Source organism: Oncorhynchus kisutch, linkage group LG18 (assembly GCF_002021735.2).
Source record: "Oncorhynchus kisutch isolate 150728-3 linkage group LG18, Okis_V2, whole genome shotgun sequence".
Taxonomy (NCBI): Eukaryota; Metazoa; Chordata; class Actinopteri; order Salmoniformes; family Salmonidae; genus Oncorhynchus; species Oncorhynchus kisutch.
This window is the reverse complement of record NC_034191.2, coordinates 31,136,310-31,160,871: the sequence shown is the minus strand read 5'-3', so window position 1 is coordinate 31,160,871 and position 24,562 is coordinate 31,136,310. Positions and strand designations below refer to the sequence as shown.

At 46.8% G+C, this 24,562-nt stretch overlaps 1 protein-coding gene across 6 annotated transcripts in view; it reads right to left on the bottom strand.

Moving 5' to 3' along the window:
• LOC109875543 (breast carcinoma-amplified sequence 3-like) overlaps positions 1-24,562 on the bottom strand; it is a 314,869-nt gene that overhangs the window by 13,097 nt on the left and 277,210 nt on the right. For all 6 annotated transcript variants that reach the window (XR_004203964.1, XM_031795791.1, XM_031795790.1 and 3 more), the window contains one exon: positions 18,208-18,375. Coding sequence is in view for 5 of the 6 variants with exons in the window: in XM_031795791.1 (XP_031651651.1) it covers positions 18,208-18,375 (168 nt within the window). In the remaining variant the exon portion in view is untranslated. The remainder of the gene's footprint in view (positions 1-18,207; positions 18,376-24,562) is intronic.

Genomic DNA, 24,562 nt, shown 5'->3' with positions numbered 1-24,562 from the left:
TAATAGTCCTAAGTAGGGTTTCCTTCCAATAAGTTGATCTCTGGATCAGATGATGCTCTTGATAACATCAACACCTGATCAATCAATCACACCCACCCTGATGCTCACACCCTCAACACAAGCACATCTGCTCTAACGTGGATCTAAGCTCTGTAACACTTGACATAGAGCTAACCTTATGACATGTAGTTAACACCAACTAATTCCATCCCCCTGAAATCAGTCTGGTTAACAAAACAACTAGTCTGTTAACCAGGCTGGATTCACTCAGCTGTACATGGTAACTGCATAGTACCTACATGACAATGACTGAATCTAAAGAAACCAAAATCAACCACATTCTGTTTCAGATTGGTTACTATATTTACATTTTCATTCACATTACTAATGTAGTTACATGTAATAATAACAATTCATGTAAAACTTGTCATTTTCCACTAAAACACAAATACTTAGGGACAAAGCCTGGACAAACAGCAAGCTGAATACAGGGGGAAAAACACTCATTTAAACAGGGTGACTGGGCTAAAGATGGACCAGCACATCTGGCATTTGCAGAACTGTCCTATGGCCACTCCGTCCCTATCCGAATATGTTGAAGCCGTGAAGTGAGACAGAATGGACTATATTTGGCCTCATGGTACAATCCAGCAAGGAGGGAGTTAAGCTTTGTGGCTAAACGCAATAACAGTTCTACAGGGTTCAGTAAATACATCATTACCAAGTGGACTGACTGTGGAAATAATGTCCAGAAATGATCCAGCATCCTGTCAATGGCCTAATCCTCTTAAACTCTCCTCTTCTCACTTAAGTCTGGCGCAAGCTCACACACACACACACACACACACACACACACACACACACACACACACACACACACACACACACACACACACACACACACACACACACACACACACACACACACACACACACACACACACACACACACGTACAATTACAAATTCCTGCACATATACACACACAGACCCAAATAGATAAATACATGTAAAGAACAGACATACATGCACTCACACACTGAATCAACATACAAACATACAAGCCTCCTCACTGAGAGCATGTTTTGAGGACAGGAGAGGAGTGAGGAGGAGAGGACAGGAGCGAGGAGGAGAGGACAGGAGAGGAGCGAGAAGCAAGGAGAAGAGAAGGAGGACAGGAGAGGAGTGAGGAGGAGAGGACAGGAGAGGAGTGAGGAGGACAGGAGAGGAGCGAGAAGCAAGGAGAAGAGAAGGAGGACAGGAGAGGAGCAAGGAGGAGAGGACAGGAGAGGAGTGAGGAGGAGAGGACAGGAGTGAGGAGGAGAGGACAGGAGAGGAGCGAGAAGCAAGGAGAAGAGAAGGAGGACAGGAGAGGAGCAAGGAGGAGAGGACAGGAGAGGAGTGAGGAGGAGAGGACAGGAGAGGAGCGAGAAGCAAGGAGAAGAGAAGGAGGACAGGAGAGGAGTGAGGAGGACAGGACAGGAGAGGAGTGAGGAGGACAGGAGAGGAGCGAGAAGCAAGGAGAAGAGAAGGAGGACAGGAGAGGAGCAAGGAGGAGAGGACAGGAGAGGAGTGAGGAGGAGAGGACAGGAGAGGAGCGAGAAGCAAGGAGAAGAGAAGGAGGACAGGAGAGGAGTGAGGAGGAGAGGACAGGAGAGGAGTGAGGAGGAGAGGACAGGAGAGGAGCGAGAAGCAAGGAGAAGAGAAGGAGGACAGGAGAGGAGTGAGGAGGAGAGGACAGGAGAGGAGTGAGGAGGAGAGGACAGGAGAGGAGCGAGAAGCAAGGAGAAGAGAAGGAGGATAGGAGAGGAGCGAGGAGGAGAGGACAGGAGAGGAGTGAGGAGGAGAGGACAGGAGAGGAGCGAGAAGCAAGGAGAAGAGAAGGAGGATAGGAGAGGAGCGAGGAGGAGAGGACAGGAGAGGAGTGAGGAGGAGAGGACAGGAGAGGAGCGAGAAGCAAGGAGAAGAGAAGGAGGACAGGAGAGGAACGAGGAGGAGAGGACAAGAGAGAAGTGAGGAGGACAGGAGAGAAGCGAGGACAGGAGAGCTGGAGAGGACAGGAGAGGAGGACAGGAGAGAAGTGAGGAGGAGAGGACAGGAGAGAAGTGAGGAGGACAGGAGAGAAGCGAGGACAGGAGAGCTGGAGAGGACAGGAGAGGAGGACAGGAGAGAAGTGAGGAGGAGAGGACAGGAGAGGAACGAGGACAGGAGTGCTGGAGAGGACAGGAGAGGAGCGAGGACAGGAGAGCTGGAGAGGACAGGAGAGGAGGACAGGGAGGAGCGAGGAGGAGAGGACAGGAGAGGAGCAAAGAGGAGAGGACAGGAGCGAGGAGGAGAGAACAGGAGAGGAGGAGAGGAGAGGACAGGAGCGAGGAGGAGAGAACAGGAGAGGAGGAGAGGACAGGAGAGGAGGAGAGGAGAGAGGTGATGCCACTTTCTCGTCGCTCTTTCCTCTCCATCTTTCCCTCCTCTATCTCTCTCGTCTCAGAGAGTCTGGGAGTGAGGCAGTAACACACACCGATACTAGACTTATCCCAACTGAATGTTTTTGAGTTTTAAATTTAATCTCACAATTGGCCCCAGCTGGTTCTGGGGCCACATACACACTCTCATGGGTCAGCAGATAAACGGTGGACTGCTTCATCTCCAATCAGACCTCATTACACCAGGCCTGCTGCATGGAGATACAATCACTCCTCTCTATACATCCCTCTCTATCTCCCTCTCTTCTCCTCATTACTTCCACTCATCTCTCCGGTAAAGAGCTTGCACTGGTTTTAAAGCCCTGCTATACATCAGGATGCTGTGAAACGCTATACCACACACACCGATTGTCCCTCATCATTACCCCCTTGCTGGGTGTGTGGAAGAGAGAAAGTGTATGTGTGTGTGTGCCAAGCTGTTGTCAGTCTATGTTTATATTTAAGCCACATTGGATTTAGAGGAGACTTCCTCATCAGTTGCTCACACAGATGATTTGGCTAGCTGTTGAAAATCCACCACACCATCCTCTCTAAATACACACACACAAACAGACTACCACCCAAATAATACCCTATCCACCCATAAGACTCAACTGGTCAGTACATCAGTACATTATAGGGAATGGGGTGCCATTTAGGACAGAACCACACACACAAACATACCTCTGGACCTCTGAACCAAAACCCGAAAACAGGATGTTATTACCACAACTTAACCCCCAGACAAGTCCTCTCTGCTGTGTGTTGAGACAGAGGGCTCAGCTGAGCAGACTGGTGGTTGTGTGTGTATGGTGCTATTCTGCTGTGAAGGGGACTTTCACTACAATCAGGCCACTCACTCGCTACCTTTCTACTGGAGTTGAGGTGCTGCAGTGTGTGTGGGTGGGTGTGTGGGTGGGTGCTAGTGTGTAGGTGGGTGGGTTCCAGTGTGTGTGGGTGGGTGGGTTCCAGTGTGTGTGGGTGGGTGGGTGCCAGTGTGTGTGGGTGGGTGGGTGCCAGTGTGTGTGGGTGGGTGCCAGTGTGGGTGGGTGCCAGTGTGTGTGGGTGGGTGCCAGCATGTGTGTTGACACACACTTATGAAACATACACACATCTGACAGAAGACAAAGACATGAGATACATCCAACATACTCCTACGGAACATTCCATGATCCAGCTGATACCCAACACCACAGTACCCCTCATAGTACCCCTGCTGTCCCTTAACTTCAGGGGACACAACTACAGGACACAGCTACACATTCTCTCTGGCCTGGGACACCCTGCCACCCCCACCTCTTCTTTCCGTTTACACCCCCCAATACCCCAGCCAGCCCTGTCTGTGTGGTACGGGTGCTTAGCGGAACCGTGAGGAAAATGAAAACAAACTTGTGTTCCTTGGTCGGGGGACAGAGCTGTGCAAGAGGAAGGAGGAGGCTCAGACGGCTGTCCATTAGCAGCAGGCTAAACGGGCCATGTCAGCCTCCCTATTGGCTGGAGGCTGACCGTATCATCCTCGGAATTGGCTAGAACTGAGAGACACTAGGGTTGAGGCAGGGGTCAAGAGAGAGGACACACAGAGGTCACGGAAAGAGAAAGAGTCAGAGTTGAAAAAACATAAAGGGGTCCAGGACAAAGAGAACAGAGGAGACTCACGGCAACACCAGAGGCTAAATACTGAATGCATGCAAGAGCATCTTGTCCTATAGACTGCCATTATGTACATTATAATGTACAGTGTAATAGCTTTCATTAATATGAGCTGATTCTTGTCCATCTACAGTACACTTCATGCTGAATGTGGAGCCAATCAAAACGAACTTCCCTGTTCCCTTCAGAAAAGCACTGCTGATGTTGACCTCTTGACCTGGGACACGGCCCTTGAGAGCGAGACATTGTGTTCATCCAAAATGGCACCCTTACCCATTCCCTATATAGTGAACTACTTTAGACAAGACCCCTATGAGCCATGGTCAAAAGTAGTGCACTATAAAGAGAATATGGTGCTGTTTGGCACGCAACCTTGGTCCGTTTGTCCTTTTGACCCAAGAAATGCAGAGAAAAGAAACAACATGATATGGTAATGGAAGTATGAATACGCTGTCATGGACTTCTGAGAAAACACACAGGGAAGAGAGGTTAACACATCAACAACGGCACTATTAACCCAGAGTGGGCAAACAGCGGCAGGCTAAAGACTGGGAGGACACAACAAGGCTGTCTGCAGGCCATATAAACTATTATATAGAGCCCGTAAAGTAGCTACAACCATTCAGAGCCTGCTCCCCAAATGGCATCCCATTCCCCAAAGAGCTCTGGTCAAAAGTAGTGCACTATGTAGGGAATAGGGTGCCATTTGGGAAGAAAAGGGAAGCTGGAGATAGGGCTATCTTCAAATGGTTAAAAAGGGCTCTTACCATAGCAGGTAAGCTGCTTAAGCCTTAGGGCACAACCTCTCTAAGTACAGACCAGGGTTCAATGGATCATACCACTTAACGTTACAGTCCATTTCTACTAATCAACTCCTTATTCAATTAACTGACCGACTCCGTATTCCATTATTTAGTCTTCACTGACGGGGGCTGCGTCTCAAATGATACCCTATTGCCTCTATCGTGCACTTCTTTTGACTACAGCCCCATGGGTCCTGGTCAAAAGTAGTGCACTATATAGGGATAGTGTGCCATTTAAGACACAGCCTGGTTCTAAATGCCCGGGAGGAGGGAGAAACAGCATCCTGTACCATTGTCTCTGAATCAGCTTATAGGTAATAATACGGCAGCTATTTAAACAGAAGTGGAACATGGTATATATAAGGGGTATCCTAATATCACTAGCCACACCCTGAACGAGTCCATTTCGAGAAGAGGGGAAAAACAACATTAGGGACTCATCATAGCTGTTGTCTACAACAGGGGTATCCAACTCATTTTGCCTCGGGGGCCGCATTTGGTCTACAACAGGGGTATCCAACTCATTTTGCCTCGGGGGCCGCATTTGGTCTACAACAGGGGTGTCCAACTCATTTTGCCTCGGGGGCCGCATTTGGTCTACAACAGGGGTGTCCAACTCATTTTGCCTCGGGGCTGCATTTGGTCTACAACAGGGGTGTCCAACTCATTTTGCCTCGGGGCCGCATTTGGTCTACAACAGGGGTGTCCAACTCATTTTGCCTCGGGGCTGCATTTGGTCTACAACAGGGGTGTCCAACTCATTTTGCCTCGGGGCTGCATTTGGTCTACAACAGGGGTGTCCAACTCATTTTGCCTCGGGGCTGCATTTGGTCTGCAACGAGGGCCGCACTGAAAATTCCTTGCAGTCAAAATATATATATATTTTTTTCGATGCTCCCTACTGTCTAATGATTATCAGCGAGCTGGACAGTCAATAAACTATGCATATATGTCAATTATCATTTCTACACAGTTTTGATTTGGTTTTAGTCATTTTAAAGTATATTGAGTCCGGTTCCCTCCCCTACATAAAAATAATACAAATAAACATTTGTTTTACTCAAAACACCTATATGTTTGACACTTCTGGACTAATAGTTGAACTCCTCTGAGAAAGATGGAAGGGAGGAGAGGAGCAGAGTGGAGAGGAGGGGAGATAGGAGAGGAGGGGAGATAGGAGAGGAGGGGAGATAGGAGAGGAGGGGAGATAGGAGAGGAGAGGAGCAGAGTGGAGAGGAGGGGAGATAGGAGAGGAGAGGAGCAGAGTGGAGAGGAGGGGAGATAGGAGAGGAGGGGAGATAGGAGAGGAGAGGAGCAGAGTGGAGAGGAAAGGGAGGTAGAGCATGGCGCTTGATTTCCGCGACCAGCCACACATACTGTAAAATGTATTCAAGCTTGACCAAGTCGCTTTGGATAATAGCGTCTGTTACATGACATATATTTCTCTCTCATCTCAACACTCCACACTTTCTCCTCCCATCCACCCCTTTTCCTATCTCCTCTCCTCTCCTCTCCTCTCTCCTCTCTCCCCTCCTCTCCTCTCCTCTCCAAAAAGCTTATGAGTGTTTGCTGGGTACAGATGTGATATGTGAAGACAGCCTTGACTGGGCCTGCTGTTACACCCCTGGAACAGCAGCTCCACTCCGCAACGCAACCTGTCCATTATGTACCCCATCACTAATTCATAGCACATCTTTTATTGATACACAGACACACCCTTACGCGCAGATATGTGCGTGTGAGAATGTGAGTCACACTCTGACTATGTCTGTGTGTGTCAGAGTGTGAAAGAATGTTTAGGAGAGCCTCTATGTGCATATGCAGTGAATATATACAGTACCAGTCAAAAGTTTGGACACACCTACTCATTCAAGGGTTTTTCTTGATTTGTACTATTTTCTACATTGTAGAATAGTAGTGAAGAAATCAAAACTATGAAATAACACATATGGAATCATGTAGTAAGCAAAAAAGTGTTAAACAAATCAAAATATATTTCATATTTGAGATTCTTCAAAGTAGCCACCCTTTACCAGCTTTGCACACTCCTGGCATTATCTCAACCAGCTTCATGAGGCAGTCACCTGGAATGCATTTCAATAAACAGGTGTGCATTGTTAAAAGTGAATTTGTGGAATTTCTTTCCTTCTTAATGCGTTTGAGCCAATCAGTTGTGTTGTGACAAGGTAGGGGTGGTATACAGAAGATATCCCTATTTGGTAAAAGACCAAGTCCATATTATGGTAAGAACAGATCAAATAAGCAAAGAGAAACGACAGTCCATCATTACTTTAAGACATGAAGGTCAGTCCATGCAGAACATTTCAAGAACTTTCTTCAAGCGCAGTCGCAAAAACCATCAAGCGCAATGATGAAACTGGCTCTCATGAGGACCGCCACAGGAAAGGAAGACCCAGTTTCCTCTGCTGCAGATGATAAGTTCATTAGAGTTACCAGCCTCAGAAATTGTAGCCCAAATAAATGCGTCACAGAGTTCAAGTAACAGACACATCTCAACATCAGCTGTTTAGAGGCATCAGTGAATCATAGTTGAATTGCTGCAAAGAAATCACGACTAACGGACACCAATAAGAAGAAGACACTTGCTTGGACCAAGAAACACGAGCAATGGACATTAGACCGGTGGAAATCTGTCCTTTGGTCTGATGAGTCCAAATGTGAGAATTTTTGTTCCAACCACCGTGAAGCATGGAGGAGGAAGTGTGATGGTGTGGGGGCACTTTGCTGGTGAGATTGTCAGCGATTTATTTAGAATTCAAGGCACACTTAACCAGCATGGCTACCACAGCATTCTGCAGCAATACGTCATTCCATCTGGTTTGCGTAGTGGGACTATAACAGGACAATGACCCAACACACCTCCAGGCTGTGTAAGGGCTATTTGACCAAGAAGGAGTGATGGAGTGTTGCATCACATGACCTGGTCTCCACAATCCCCCGACCTCAACTCAATTGAGAATGTTTGGATGAGTTGGACCGCAGAGTGAAAGAAAAGCAGCCAACAAGTGCTCAGTATATGTGGGAAGTCCTTCAAGACTGTTGGAAAAGCATTCCAGGTGAAGCTGGTTGAGAGAATGCAAAGCTGTCAACAAGGCAAAGGGTGGCTAATTTGAAGATTATATTTGGATATGTTCAACACTTTTTTGGTAACTACATGATTCCATATGTGTTATTTCATAGTTTCAATGTCTTCACTATCATTCTACAATGTAGAAAATAGTAAAAATAAAGAAAAACCCTGGAATGAGTAGGTGTGTCCAACATTTTGACTGGTACTGTACATATGCACATATAGGTGTATGCATGTGTTTGAGTGTGCAGGCATAAACGAAAGCTTTAGTAAATATACAGATGTATGTAGTACAATCAGTGCATTTATTAGTCATCTACTCATGCTACAGGAGAAAGGCTGTTTGGCTCCAGATGGATGCGAGTCATAGGTCAAAATAGTGGAGTCAGAGTTAAAGGATACTAGTAGTAATCATACAACAGACTAAAGTGGAGCATAACTCGGAGACACCTCAGATACAGCGTCCTTTTCCTAAATTCCACTCCTCTAAAATGCCTCCTGGTTTGAAAGTGTTTCACTGCTGTCTTGTCTAGACAACCCAAAACAGACCTTGAACATCACACAGACATTTGTAACATGTGCTTCCGACTCTCCCGGTCTCACTCTCTCTCTCCAAAGCCCTGTTTCTCTTTCCTTCTCTCTTTCTTCATGTCTCGCTCTCTTTCTTCATGAACTCTCACAGCGTCTCTCCCCTGAGCAAGCTGTTAAGTGCAGTCTACAAAAACCGCCACAGAAAGACCATTTGAGAAAGGCTAGGACACTCTGCGCCCCCCTTCTCATAACCCTAACCATAAACCTAACCCCAACCCTAATTTTAACTCTAATCCCCTAAGCCTAAAATAGCCTTCTTCCTTGTGGGACCGGCACATTTTCCTTGTTTTACTATCCTTGTGAGTACTTCTGGTCCACACATGATAGTAAAACTAAACACACACCTCTAGGCTAGCAGGGCAGAGTGGCACGATAAATGCTACAATGACATCCAGGCCTAACGTATCAGTGGAGGAGAGCAAAAGAAAGGGAGGAGAGGAGAAGAGAAAAGGAAGAGGGGGGTAAGCGGTGATGGCTCTGAATACAGGAATTATTCTTCCTCGTCTCACACTGTCACCACGGATTACTCTCACGCTCTCAGCTGGCTGCAGAGAGAGGGAGGGAGAGAGAGAGAGAGAGAGAGTGAGAGAGGGGGAGAGAGGAAGAGAAAGAGAGAGAGAGAGGCAGAGAGTGAGAGAGAGAGAGAGGGGGGGAGAGGAAGAGGAAGAGAAAGAGAGAGAGAGAGAGAGAGAGAGGGAGAGAGGAGGGAGAGAGAAAGAGGGGGAGAGAGGAAGAGAAAGAGAGAGAGAGGGAGAGGTAGAGAGAGAGGGAGAGGTAGAGAGAGAGGGAGAGAGAGAGAGAGAGAGAGAGAGAGAGAGAGAGGGAGAGAGAGAGGGAGAGAGAGGGAGAGAGGGAGGTAGAGAGAGAGAGAGAGAGAGAGAGAGAGAGAGAGAGAGAGAGAGAGAGAGAGAGAGAGAGGGGAGAGAGAGAGAGAGAGAGAGAGAGAGAGAGAGAGAGGGAGAGGGGAGAGGGAGAGGGAGGGAGAGAGAAAGAGAGAGAGAGAGAGAGAGAGAGAGAGAGAGAGAGAGGGAGCGACCCACCAGTGAATGGAGGAGTGCTTGGGGGCAGAAATAATGACATTGCTCTTCTTTCCCTCTCCCTTGTATTTCCTCAGCACCATACTCTTCAGCCTCAACTCATGTCATTTTCTATTTTCTTTCACAGGGTTCCCTTCTTTTTTTCTCTTTTCTTTTCGCAGCTCAGCTAAGTGTGTTTCAGTGGTACAGAGAATGCACTCAGTGTCTTTCTCTGTCTCCAGTGAAGCAGGTTAGAACAGGACCCTGGGTTTCTCTGTCTCCAGTGAAGCAGGTTAGAACAGGACCCTGAGTTTCTCTGTCTCCAGTGAAGCAAGGTAGAACAGGACCCTGGGTTTTTCTGTCTCCAGTAAAGCAAAGTAGAACAGGACCCTGGGTTTTTCTGTCTCCAGTGAAGCAAGGTAGAACAGGACCCTGGGTTTTTATGTCTCCAGTAAAGCAGGGTAGAACAGGACCCTGGGTTTCTCTGTCTCCAGTAAAGCAGGGTAGAACAGGACCCTGGGTTTCTCTGTCTCCAGTGAAGCAAGGTAGAACAGGACCCTGGGTTTCTCTGTCTCCAGTAAAGCAGGGTAGAACAGGACCCTGGGTTTCTCTGTCTCCAGTAAAGCAAGGTAGAACAGGACCCTGGGTTTCTCTGTCTCCAGTGAAGCAAGGTAGAACAGGACCCTGGGTTTCTCTGTCTCCAGTAAAGCAAGGTAGAACAGGACCCTGGGTTTTTCTGTCTCCAGTGAAGCAGGTTAGAACAGGACCCTGGGTTTCTCTGTCTCCAGTGAAGCAGGTTAGAACAGGACCCTGGGTTTTTCTGTCTCCAGTGAAGCAGGTTAGAACAGGACCCTGGGTTTCTCTGTCTCCAGTGAAGCAAGGTAGAACAGGGCCCTGGGTTTTTCTGTCTCCAGTAAAGCAAGGTAGAACAGGACCCTGGGTTTCTCTGTCTCTAGTGAAGCAGGTCAGAACAGGACACCGGGGGCAGGTGCCAAAATGAACAACTGCTATTTTTCAGTGAAGTATACAAATGGTGTGTCAGGAGGACGGAGGGGTGACCCTCCTGCTCATTAACCCAACAAGTGTGAGGAGGACAGAGGGGTGACCCTCCTGCTCATTAACCCAACAAGTGTGAGGAGGACAGAGGGGTGACCCTCCTGCTCATTAACCCAACAAGTGTGAGGAGGACAGAGGGGTGCCCCCCCCTGCTCATTAACCCAACAAGTGTGAGGAGGACAGAGGGGTGACCCTCCTGCTCATTAACCCAACAAGTGTGAGGAGGACAGAGGGGTGACCCTCCTGCTCATTAACCCAACAAGTGTGAGGAGGACAGAGGGGTGACCCTCCTGCTCATTAACCCAACAAGTGTGAGGAGGATGGAGGGGTGACCCTCCTGCTGGTTAACCCAACAAGTGTGAGGAGGACGGAGGGGTGCCCCTCCTGCTGGTTAACCCAACAAGCGTGAGGATGATGGAGGGGTGCCCCTCCTGCTGGTTAACCCAACAAGTGTGAGGAGGATGGAGGGGTGCCCCTCCTGCTGGTTAACCCAACAAGTGTGAGGAGGATGGAGGGGTGACCCTCCTGCTCATTAACCCAACAAGTGTGAGGAGGACAGAGGGGTGCCCCTCCTGCTGGTTAACCCAACAAGTGTGAGGAGGACAGAGGGGTGACCCTCCTGCTCATTAACCCAACAAGTGTGAGGAGGACAGAGGGGTGACCCTCCTGCTCATTAACCCAACAAGTGTGAGGAGGACAGAGGGGTGACCCTCCTGCTGGTTAACCCAACAAGTGTGAGGAGGACAGAGGGGTGACCCTCCTGCTCATTAACCCAACAAGTGTGAGGAGGACAGAGGGGTGACCCTCCTGCTCATTAACCCAACAAGTGTGAGGAGGACAGAGGGGTGACCCTCCTGCTGGTTAACCCAACAAGTGTGAGGAGGACAGAGGGGTGACCCTCCTGCTGGTTAACCCAACAAGTGTGAGGAGGACAGAGGGGTGACCCCCCTGCTCATTAACCCAACAAGTGTGAGGAGGACAGAGGGGTGCCCCTCCTGCTAGTTAACCCAACAAGTGTGAGGAGGACGGAGGGGTGCCCCCCCTGCTGGTTAACCCAACAAGTGTGAGGAGGACAGAGGGGTGACCCTCCTGCTGGTTAACCCAACAAGTGTGAGGAGGACAGAGGGGTGACCCTCCTGCTGGTTAACCCAACAAGTGTGAGGAGGACAGAGGGGTGCCCCCCCTGCTCATTAACCCAACAAGTGTGAGGAGGACAGAGGGGTGCCCCCCCTGCTCATTAACCCAACAAGTGTGAGGAGGACAGAGGGGTGCCCCCCCTGCTCATTAACCCAACAAGTGTGTGGAGGATGGAGGGGTGACCCTCCTGCTCATTAACCCAACAAGTCTGTATTCTCAATGGTCTAAAGCCATGTCCCCAAAGTGCAAAAAGAGGTGAAGTGAGAAGTGCGTTGATGTGGTGTACGTGTGTGTGCGTTGGCTACAGCGTGTGTATATAACCCTGCATGTGTGTGTGTATACTGGAACCAGAAGGGAGTAATGATTGATTGGGGAAGTGGGACCTCCTACCCCATCGTGATAATGCGGTGGTCTGCTGTGTGTGGGTCTGCTGTGTGTGTGTGTGTGTGTGTGTGTTTGTGTGGTGTGCTGTGTGTGTGTGTGTGGTGGTCTGCTGTGGTGTGTGTGTGGTGGTCTGCTGTGGTGTGTGTGTGTGGTGGTCTGCTGTGGTGTGTGTGTGTGTTTGTGTGGTGGTCTGCTGTGGTGTGTGTGTGTGGTGGTCTGCTGTGGTGTGTGTGTGTGTTTGTGTGGTGGTCTGCTGTGGTGTGTGTGTGTGTTTGTGTGGTGGTCTGCTGTGGTGTGTTTTGTTGGTCTTGTGATGGATATCTGTGTGTTAAAACAAGACTTGGTAGAAAGGAACTCAGTCAGTCACATAAACGACCTGGTAGTTTCTGCAAATGGCTACAAGAGGCTGTCCAAGTCAAACAGGAGATAGGAGCGTCATCACCAGACTACAGTAGGGAACAATAGAGGTTTTCACAGTGCTAACAGGAGGGTTGGAGTCTAGATTCTAGCCACGTGCCTTAATATACCCAATTTATCAAACATTATGAAACTGACTTCATGAAATGACTCACATACACTGGCCCCAAGAGGAATATTCACGTTCACATGCAATAAGTGAACTCTTTCTAGATATTCAGGGAGTAAAGAGTATTACTGTAAGATCAGATTGAAAAGCAAAATGCAAAAGTAAGAGGTGATTATGTGTGTGGCAAAAATGTGTATAGATAGAAAGGCCCTCTGCCCTTCTAACACGCTCTGTTTGTTCCTAAGTGGGACCCATAGACCTAACTTCATAGGTCCCCTGACAGGTCCCCAAACACACTGGAACGTACCACTCTCTGGTCGGGAGGAAATCCTCACTCCACACCAACAGATTACATCAACCGCTTGCTTTCTTCCAAACCACACAGTGAGACACACAGTAAGACACACACTGACACAAATACAGTGAGACAGACAGTGAGACACACAGTGAGACACACAGTGTGACAGACAGTGTGACAGACAGTGAGACAGACAGTGAGACAGACAGTGAGACAGACACGCACACGGTAATGTACATATAAACGAAAACCCAGTGCTCCATGTGATGGCAGAGGCAATGTTTTCTGTACCACGATAACATCAGATGAGAGGTGGAGCTCCTCCAAAACCAACACGCAAGAAGGTGGAATCAACCGGCCAAATCCCTCCAAAAGCACACGGCAGTAGACCTAATTAATTCAATCATAAACTTATGTGGACTGCCATCCAACAATGTGATAAATGACCTAGAACACAAGGACATGGTATACACAGGGCCTGGAGGCGAGTCACATACTTCCTGGGTTTGGAGGGTCACACACACTGAGTGTACAAAACATTAAGAACACCTTCCCTTTATGGAGTTGCACCCCCCTTTGCTCTCAGAACGGTCTCAAATCGTTGGGTCCTGGACTCTGATAGGTGTTGAAAGCGTTCCACAGCAATGCTGGCCCATGCTGACTCCAATGCTTCTCACAGTTGTGCCAAGTTGGCTGGATGTCCTTTGGGTGGTGGATCATTACTGATACACACGGGAAAATATTGAGTGTGAAAAACCCAACAGCGTTGCAGTTCTTGACACACTCAAACCGGTGCGCCTGGCAACTACTATCATACCCTGTTCAAAGACAGATACATTTATTGTCTTGCCCATTCACCCTCTGAATGGCACACACACACAATCCATGTCTATTGTCTCAAGGCTTAAGAATCCTTCTTTAACCCGTCTCCTCCCCTTCATCTACACTGACTGAAGTGGATTTAACAAGTGACATCAATAAGGGATCATAGCTTTCACCTGGATTCACCTGGTCAGTCCGTCATGGAAAGAGCAGGTGTTCCTACTGTTTTGTACCCTCAGTGTATACACACGCACACATACACATGATTGTGCGCTCACACACGCACAGTGTGTGTCCATTATTTTTGGATGCTGATAATGCTATACTGTAAATATTAGCGTTAACATGTGACGGCTGGTTGACAGAGGTAGTTGCATGTCTGACACACAGTAGATACCAGTTCCATTACAATGGCTCATAGGTCAGGGCTGGATCCTGAACGTGGCCTCCAGAAACACTGGCCTGACACTGTCTGAGGACAAAGGCTGGGTTATGTTATACTGGGGTTGGGCTGAGAGTAGACTAGGGCTGGAATATACTAAACTGCGCTGGGCTAAGAGAGGGGTCCTCCACACGGCTTCAATGGAATTCATGTTGGGTTGGCAGCATTAAGCAAAATCACATCTGCAACATTATGTTACTTGGACAAAACGAATTCCTGGAAGAGTATGTTCAGGAGTCAGGGCTTCCTGCCCCACCTCCTTATCTCCCTCTCTCTCTCCATCTATCCGTCTCTCTATCTGTGTCACCTGCCCCTGGCTGTGGCGACAGTAGGTCTCTGGCTCTGCGTGAGAACTCAATCTGTGTGACTGCAGGCTTTGTTCTGAGCGTGAGCCTGAGTGTGTGTGTGTGTGGTTGTGTGTTGAGGGAGAAATGTCAAAGAGGGTGATTTGTTACATCATCCAGCATTCCAATTCTCTGTGTGTGTGTGTGTGTGTGTGTGTGCGCGTGTGTGTGTGCGTGTGAGTGAGTGAGAGAAAGCCGGACAGAGAGATAATGTGTGTATGAGTGAATCCTTCAGGTCTTTGCCAATGGGGCCTGTGTGTGAGTGAGAGTGAGTGTGTGAGTGAGAGAAAGCCGGACATAGAGATAATGTGTGTATGAGTGAATCCTTCAGGTCTATGTCAATGGGGCGTACAGTATGTCTAAGGATGGGGAAAGGGGAACTGGGCCCTGCACGTGGAGACACTCTCTAAGCTATACACCATCTGGCCCTGCCCATCAAAGGCCTCTCTCTCTATGAACTTAACACACATACACTTTCTCTACATTACAGTCAGCCATCAACCAGACGTCCCTATTAGATTAGCCTCCATTACGTCCCAGTTATTCCCTGCTTGAAGCTTGGTGCCACTGTCACACAAAGACACAGGCCACATCCCAAATGGTACCCTATTCCATATAGTAGGGCCCATAGGCCTCTTGTCAAAAGTAGTGCACCACATAAGGAATAGGGTGTCGTTTGGGACGCATTCACAGTCAGACAGAATGGATGTGCATGTCTCAGACCCAGCTCCAGTTGACCCCCTCCAAACAATATTTAGCCCATTCCTCTATGTCTCCCTCAGGAAAGGGTTTTAAGTTCCTGTTTATAGGAGGGCCCAAGGCAGCGAAAAATGGGGGTAGATTGGATGCAATGTGATCAGTAATGAATTTTGCGTTGCATTAGAGGGGGCTGTAGCCGTAAAGATGGAGGGATAAGCGCCGACTACAAGTGTCCAGGAGTCAGCCCTTAATCTAATGACGAGCAGAGTCATAGACACAAGCAATTATAGCGGGAAGGAGAGAGCGAGAGAACGAGCGAGAGAGGAGGGGGAGCGAGAGAGTCCCAAAGAGTGTCCATTCCATGTGACTGCTAGTGCTGCTGCAGGGGCCTCTGTAAATGAATAGGTCCAAACAGCATTACGTTGTAATAGACGGGAAATGAGAGCGAGAGAAAGAGAGGGATTGCAGAGAGAGGGATGAGAACAGGGAGCGAGAGAAGGGTGAGAGAGATAGAGATGAGAGGAGGGGGGGTAGTTGGTGCTAACACACATTAGGGCCTTGTGACTCTTTGCTGCTCCTAGTGGCAGTCTCCTCTCCCTAAGAGAAACCCCTCTACCCCCCCATAAAAATTGAAGGACCTCTTGTTCAGGAGAGGAAGAGCATCGCCACTTTAAAAATGAGTTCAACATTTGGATTGTCCGAATGGCTGACACATACACATGCAGGCCCACTCACGACTGTACATCCACACACTTTTTGCAAAACCAAACAAGCGTGATTAAGAGTAGCAGTTGAAGGAGAGTAAATTAAAGTTCACACAAAGCTAAGTAAATGAAGTTGACCACTATCACATTTCACTTGAGAGAATAAACGGTCAGTAAATTGGTAGAAAGATTGAAACCATTAAATTATTAATGATGACAAATGATTAATGAGTGTTTGTGTGCACACGCGCATGTACACAACCATTCAAAAGCTTGGGGTCACTTAGAAATGACATTGTTTTTGAAAGAAAAGCACATTTTTTGTCCATTAAAATAACATCAAATTGATCAGAAATACAGTGTATACATTGTTAACGTTTAAATGACCATTGTAGATGGAAACGACAGATTTTATATGAAATATCTACATAGGCGTACAGAGGCCCATTATCAGCAACCATCACTCCTGTGTTCCAATGGCACGTTGTGTTGGCTAATCCAAGTTTATCATTTTAAGAGGCTAATTGATCATTAGAAAACCCTTTTGCAATTATGTTATCACAGCTGAAAACGGTTGTCCTGATTTAAAGAAGCAATAAAACTTTTGAACGGTAGTGTATGTGCGCATATGAGCATGTACAGTGCCTTCGGAAAGTATTCAGAGCCCTTGACCTTTTACACATTTTGCTTGGTTACAGACTTATTCTAAAATGTATCCAAAAAATGTTTTCTCCTCATCAATTTCCACACAATACCCCATAATGACAAAGCAAAAAAACTGTTTTTAAATTATTTTTATTTTATTTTATTTTATGGAAATTGATGAGGAGAAAACATTTTTTTGGATACACATATATATATATATATATATAAAAAAATAAAAAATAATAATATATATATATATAAAAAAACGTATATATCACATTTACATAAGTATTCAGACCCTTTACTCAGTACTTTGTTGAAGCACCTTTGGCAGTGATTTTTGGGTATGATGCTACAATGTGCTACAGGCTTGGCACATCTGTATTTGGGGAGTTTCTCCCATTCTTCTCTGCAGATCCTCTCAAGCTCTGTCAGGTTGGATGGGTAGAGTTGCTGCACAGCTATTTTCAGGTCTCTCCAGAGTCGTTAGATCGGGTTCAAGTCCGGACTTTGGCTGGGCCCCTCAAGGACATTCAGAGACTTGTCCCGAAGCCACTCCTGAGTTGTTTTGGCTGTGTGCTTAGGGTTGTTGTCCTGTTGGAAGCTGAACCTTTGCCCCAGTCTGAGGTCCTGAGCGCTCTGGAACAAGTTTTCATCACGGATCTCTCTGTACTCTTCTCTGTTTATCTTTCCCTCAATTCTGACTAGTCTCCCAGAACCTGCTGCTGAAAAACATCCTCACAGCATGATGCTGCTACCACCATGCTTCACTGTAGGGATGGTGCCAGGTTTCCTCCAGACGTGACGCTTGGCATTAAGGCCAAATAGTTGAATCTTGGTTTCATCAGACCAGAGAATCTTGTTTCTCATGGTCTGAGAGTCTTTAGGTGTCTTTTGGCAAACTCAAAGCGGGCCGTCATGTGCCTTTTACTGAGGAGTGGCGTCCGTCTGGCCACGCTACCATAAAGGCCTGATTGGTCAACTGCTGCAGAGATGGCTGTCCTTCTGGAAGTTTCTCCCATCTCCACAGAGGAACTCTAGAGCTCTGTCAGAGTGACCATTGGGCTCTTGGTCACCTCCCTGACCAAGAGCCTTCTCCACTGATTGCTCACTTTGGCCGAGCGGCCAGCTCTAGGAAGTCTTGGTGATTCCAAACTTCTTCCATTTAAGAATGATGGAGGTCACTGAGTTCTTGGGGACCTTCAATGCTGCATAAATGTTTTGGTACCCTTCTCCAGATCTGTGCCTTGACACAGTCCTGCCTCGGAGCTCTACGGACAATTCATTCGACCTCATGGCTTGGTTTCTGCTCTGACATGCACTAACTGTGGGACCTTATATAGACAGTAGTTACCTTTCCAAATCATGTCCAATCAATTGAATTTTCCACAGGTGGACTCAAATCAAGTTTTAGAATAAGGCTGTAGCGTAACAAAATGTGGAAAAAGTCAAGGGGTCTGAAAACCTTCCGAAGGCACTGCATGTGTGAGATTATGTGTGCGCGTCTGTGTATGGGTTAGTGTATGTTTATGACTGACCGGTAGCCGAGCCCACTATGTCTCTGGATGGTGACTCTGACATGGCGTCTGCCAGCCTCTCTCTCAGACCCTCCTCGGTGGACTCCACAGAGCTCATGTGACGCAGGCCAAAGCTCTCTGGCCAGCTGCCACACACCTCCAGCAGGGTCACACTGCGGTCAAACGTCCCTGGAACACAAACACCACCATTTAGAGACGGTCAGCACAACACAACCACACACACACACAGTCAGTAGAAACCCAAAACATAGTCAGTTAAGGTACACAAAGTAGAAATGATATATATGATCTGTTAAAGTGCACACTGATCAGTTTAACCATACACACTGTCAAAATACAAGCAAGAACCTTCTAATAGTCAGTATAACGGCATGCTCGCAATTGCACACTTAGTCAGTCCAACCACATACACCAGTCAGTCCAAATACACAACCACATTCACAACCACACACTAAATCCATATAACCACACAGATGGTCAAGTGGAGTACTGCCATCAAACACCTAAGCTGTGTTTGAATACTCATACTAACTGCACTAACTGTCCTATTTGTGATGTACATTGAGTATGTAGTATGCTTATTGGTTTTAGTATGGATGTAGTTGGGCGTGGTACCACAACATTTTCAGATTTGAAGAAAATGGTGGAAAATATGCAGTCAAAGTCCGACGAGAGCGGATACAAATGTATTGCTTTAACTAATTATGACAAATTTTAAGAGAATGTTGAGCAACGTAATAAAAAAGTACTGACTTTTCAAATAAGTTACACGTTATGTTGGCTGTCAGTTAGCAACGCTAGCCTTACGAACTGCATAGCATTATAGCAGTTGCTTGTACCGGTATGTTAGCTAGCTACCTAACGTTAGTTGGCTACTAGTACATCGAACTTGCCAGTATATTAACTATATGCTATCTACCCAACATTTATTGACTTGATTATTCACTTTATTCTTATCCAAGTGGTATAGTCACTGTGTGTTCTCAATGGACATTGTTAAAGATGTCTAGTTAGTTATTTGTTATGCTAACAAGCTAGCAAGAAGTTGCATAGCAACTTCCAGTAGAAAGGCGAAGTGCTAGTACACTCAACTGAATGAATACAATTTGTTTACAGTACACTAACATGAACTAATAGTATGTACAGTTGAAGTCGGAAGTTTACATACATTTAGGTTGGAGTCATTAAAACTAGTTTTTCAACCACTCCACAAATTTCTTGTTAATTAACAAATATAGTTTTGGCAAGTCGGTTAGGACATCTACTTTGTGCATGTGTAGCAGTGTGATGTTGTTCCCCTAGATTATGCACCAAGTTACACAAGGACCAATTCACAAGGACCAATTCAAATAAGCAGTCAAGAGGGGATGTTAATAATTTGATAATAATTCAGTGTGTTGTCTCTTCGTGTGCAAGGCAAATAAAAATAATCCAACCAGCAGACCTCCAGTTGTGGCAGTGTCCTACATACATACACTAAGTTGACTGTGCCTTTAAACAGCTTGGGAGATTCCAGAAAATGATGTCATGGCCTTAGAAACTTCTGATAGGCTAATTGACATCATTTGAGTCAATTGGAGGTGTACCTGTGGATGTATTTCAAGGCCTCCATTCAAACTCAGTGCCTCTTTGCTTGACATCATGGGAAAATAAAAATAAATCAGACTTCCACAAGTCTGGTTCATTCTTGGGAGCAATTTCCAAATGCCTGAAGGTACCACGTTCATCTGTACAAACAATAGTACACAAGTATAAACACCATGGGACCACGCAGCCATTATACCCCTCAGGAAGGAGACCCATTCTGTCTCCTAGATATGAACATACTTTGGTGCAAAAAATGCAAATCAATCCCATAACAACAGCAAAGGACCTTGTGAAGATGCTGGAGGAAACAGCCAGAAGAGGACTGGCCACCCCTCATAGCCTGGTTCCTCTGTAGGTTCCTTCCTGGGTTCTGGCCTTTCTAGGGAGTGTTTCCTAGCCACTGTGCTTCTACATCTGCATTGCTTGCTGTTTGGGGTTTTAGTCTGGGTTTCTGTACAGCACTTTGTGACATCAGTTGATGTAACAAGGGATTTATTTGATTGATTGATTGAAGATGCTGGAGGAAACGGGTACAAAATTATCTATATCCACAGTAAAATGAGTCCTATATCAACATAATCTGAAAGGCCGCTTAGGAAGGAAGAAGTCACTGCTCCAAAACCACCATAAAAAAGCCAGACTACGGTTTGCAACTGCACATGGGGACAAAGATCGTACTTTTTGGAGAAATGTCCTCTGGTCTGATGAAACAAAAATAGAACTGTTTGGCCATAATGACCATCGTTATGTTTGGAGGAAAAAGGGGGAGGCTTGCAAGCCGAAGAACACCATCCCAACCATAAAGCACGGGGGTGGCAGCATCATGTTGTGGGGGCGCTTAGCTGCAGGAGGGACTGGTGCACTTCACAAAATAGATGGCATCATGAGGAAGGAAAATGATGTGGATATATTGAAGCAACATATGAAGACACCAGGAAGTTAAAGCTTGGTAGCAAATGGGTCTTCCAAATGGACAATGACCCCAAGCATACTTCCAAAGTTGTGGCAAAATGGCTTAAGGACAACAAAGTCAAGATATTGGAGTGGCCATCACAAAGCCCTGGCCTTAATCCTATAGAAATGTGTGGGCAGAACTGAAAAAGCTTGTGCGAGCAAGGAGGTCTACAAACCCGACTCAGTTACACCAGCTCTGTCAGGAGGAATGGGCCAACATTCACCCAACTTATTGTGGGAAGCTTGTGGAAGGCTACCCAAAATGTTAGACCCAAGTTAAACAATTTAAAGGCAATGCTACCAAATACTAATTGAGTGTATGTAAACTTCTGACCCACTGGGAATGTGATGAAAGAAATAAAAGCTGAAATAAATCATTCTCTCGACTACTTTTCTGACATTTCACATTCTTAAAATAAAGTGGTGATCCTAACTGACCTAAGACAGGGAATTTTTACTAGGATTAAATGTCAGGAATTGTGAAAAACTGAGTTTAAATGTATTTGGCTCAGGTGTATGTAACTTCAACTGTACACTCATTAAGTATGTAGTATACATACACACTGAATTAAGTCAAGAGATTTAGTAGATGGGACAAAGGCTGCAGCTACTGACTATGGCCCTGGTTAAAGGGATACTTCGGGATTTTGGCAATGAGGCCCAGTCACTGCGCTAACGCTAGAAAACACTGCTAGCAGGGCGAGTGGATGGGAGGGATGGCATCAAACTAGGGAAAGTTAAGAGCCACTGGACTGATAAACAGAGCGGAAAGAGAGAGAGAGGCAGATGTTGAGAAAGACAATGACTGACAGAAAAGGAGGCATGATAGAGCAGAGGAAAGAAAAAGGTAAAACAGAGAAGGAAATAGAGAGAACAACACCAGAACAAGACTGGAATGATCTTTATAATAGAAGAGCTGCTATTGTTTGGTTCTCTGGTGGTTGTTTGCTGGTTGTTATTTGGGGGTTGTTATTTGGTTCTCTCTACCTGACACCTTGTCCCCTGGCCCAGACTGGGTCTGTGTTATCAGAAGGAGCAGCGACAGTGGACTCTTTGATCTCAGAGTTAAGTTCAGTGGCTATCTAGGCCCTAGGTGTATGGAGGTCTTGCCAGCCTCAGCCACACTCCAGCCCACTGACAAGCTCTAATGCTGGGGCGAGAGCCTGCACGGGCTGCCCTGACTGGCCTGGTTTTACACACAGATAGGAAGGACCAGGTCTCCACTTGGCTATCTGCTGTTAAGACACACACTACACCGGGCCAGGCAGGAGAAGCTGATAACTTTGCACCACTTCATAAAGAATCTGTGTGTGACTCCTCAAAAGATCCCCCCCTTGCCAGCAGGCCCACAATCAAAGCCATGGCCAAGAGCCTGTGTGCAGGGTGTTGTGGTGTGTGTGTGAGAGAGAACAGTAGCCCTGTGTGCCACAATAGCGCCCTTGAAGGTGACATGATGTTATTATGGTTACCAAGCGGTTGATTTAATGTTTTACCACAGTGTGGAATTGAATTTTCCACCGTTAAAACAACCCTCTGGCAATGCTGTGAAATGTGGCCTATCTTTCTGAGACCTCACTATGCTGGTATGTGAACCGTGAGCTAGTTCATTTGCTTACATGGGCTGAGTATGTAACGAGTAAGTAATGCATGTAATTGAGGTGTGCAAGCTTGTGTTAGGCTGTGTCTGCGTGAGCGTCAGTGTGTCCTCCTGAATTCACTGTCACAGCACTTCAGACGCTCTATGGAGACTTCCTTCACAAATCTATTAACCCATCAGTCTCAATTAACATGATGGCAGGACCCTAATGGTACGACCTAATTTCTCTCTCTCTCACTCACACACACCCACCCACCCACCCACCCACCCACCCATCCATGGGGTTCACATCAACCACTACAGAGCAAAAACATTAAACACAACACAGAAACCATCACACCAAAGTATGTTGTTTTAATTACTATTCCAAAACCACCATGACACTGGCCAAATGGACAATTTTGGACTATATAGATATAACCCCCAGAGAATGGTGAGCCAGATATGTAGCTGTCATGGTCAGTAGTCCCCCCCTCTCTCCCTGCATCAGGGGTGATATCTGTTCGTTTAACCCATGTGTAACTCTGTGTTGTTGTTTTTGTCACACTGCTGTGCTTTATCTTGGCCAGGTCACAGTTGTAAATGAGAACCTGTTCTCAACTGGCCTACCTGGTGATATAAATAAAAATGTCTCCATGCTCCAGCATGTGACAGCAAGTCCCACTCCTCCACTCCGGTCATTATCATGATGATGCTAATGAAATAACAGCCAGACTCCTCAGGGTTAGTAGGAACCGAGGGGCGTAGTGAGTGTAGAGCAGCAGGAGGGGATTCTTCCTCTGCAGGGTGGGGCTTTGCATCTCCATCCCTCTTTTCAATGTTCTAGGAACAACTAAAACATGAGGACATGATGTTCACAAGCATTTTAGTGACAGGAGAGAGAGAGAAGAGACAGAGGGGAGAAAGAGAGTGAGAGAGAGAAGAGAGATGAGAAAGATAGCAGAGAGAAGAGAGAAAGAGACAGGGAGGATGTGGACAGACACACATGTTTTCATCATGGTTAAACTAAAACCCAGGCTGGATTAGTTCTCTCCCAGCTGTTGGTTCACCGCCACACCGACTGAAGATCAGGTCCTACTGATCTCTCCCAAAGCTAGTTTCCTTAAAGACTTAATCAGTGTGTGTGTGTTCACCTTTACAACAGGGCAGCAGCTCTGGATGGCACAGCTGGACACAAACACACACTGCACGCAACGCATAACAACCGGCCACAAGCAATCATCTCTGGGCTACCTGGTTGCTAAACAGCCTAATGACTGGAGGCTAACGGTTGGCTAGCTGATAGCGGTAATTCAATTAGACTTTACTGCAGGGGGGTGTCATTAGAGTGATGGAGCTAACGAGGCTTAGTGCTGTAAACGGAGGGTTGTGACTCTGGGACGGCAGTTATTTGTGTTGGAAAAACAAATGCCTTCTGGTAACAAACATGCCACTGCGTAAATCACGATTTGACTGGAGGGAAGGCGACAGAGGAGTACATTTGGAAAGATACAGACTAACCCTCTGAGTTGGACCTGGGCAGCCTGTACCTGGAGCAGGGAGGGCATGGCTGTCTTGGTGTGATGACTAGCTGGGATGTGAGGTGGCAGACTTGAGGTTGAGGCTGTGTCTTAATCAGTAGGCTCTGTCCTCACAGTGGTTGTGAAACACACACACACACACACTTCTTCTTGCGCTGTGAACCAAGTCTGACAGAGTGTGTGTGACAGTGGCCAGGCAGGGCCATGGAGAAAGGAGTCAGTGAAAGAGTGGAGAGCTGCCTGCCAGAGTAGTGTAGTGGTGGGCGACATGTTAGTGTTAATGGAGATGGATTAACAGCTGTGATAGGTAGCTAGGAGGTCTCTCTTTGCTCTTCACTAGATACCCTTTCTTTCATTACACTAGGCCCTGCTTTTAAATACATTTACCCCCCCCCCCTCTCTCCTGGGTCGGCTGAGTACTAGTAATCCTTTCAATAGTGGGGCTTGCCCGGGGCCAAAGACTTACGCACACACACACACACTTACAAACACGCATGTGCGGCTGCGCTCACATAGTCATCACACAGAACACGTAAGCATGCACGCACACACACACACACACAGAGGCTCTTCACTTTGCACCTCCCTGTTTAAAGCCAGTTTAAAGGAGAGTCAGAGGTGCAATGATGGCTAGCTCACAATTAGCCTTAAACCTTTATTAGGTGAGACGGTCTCTGCACTGTGTGTGGTACTGTCA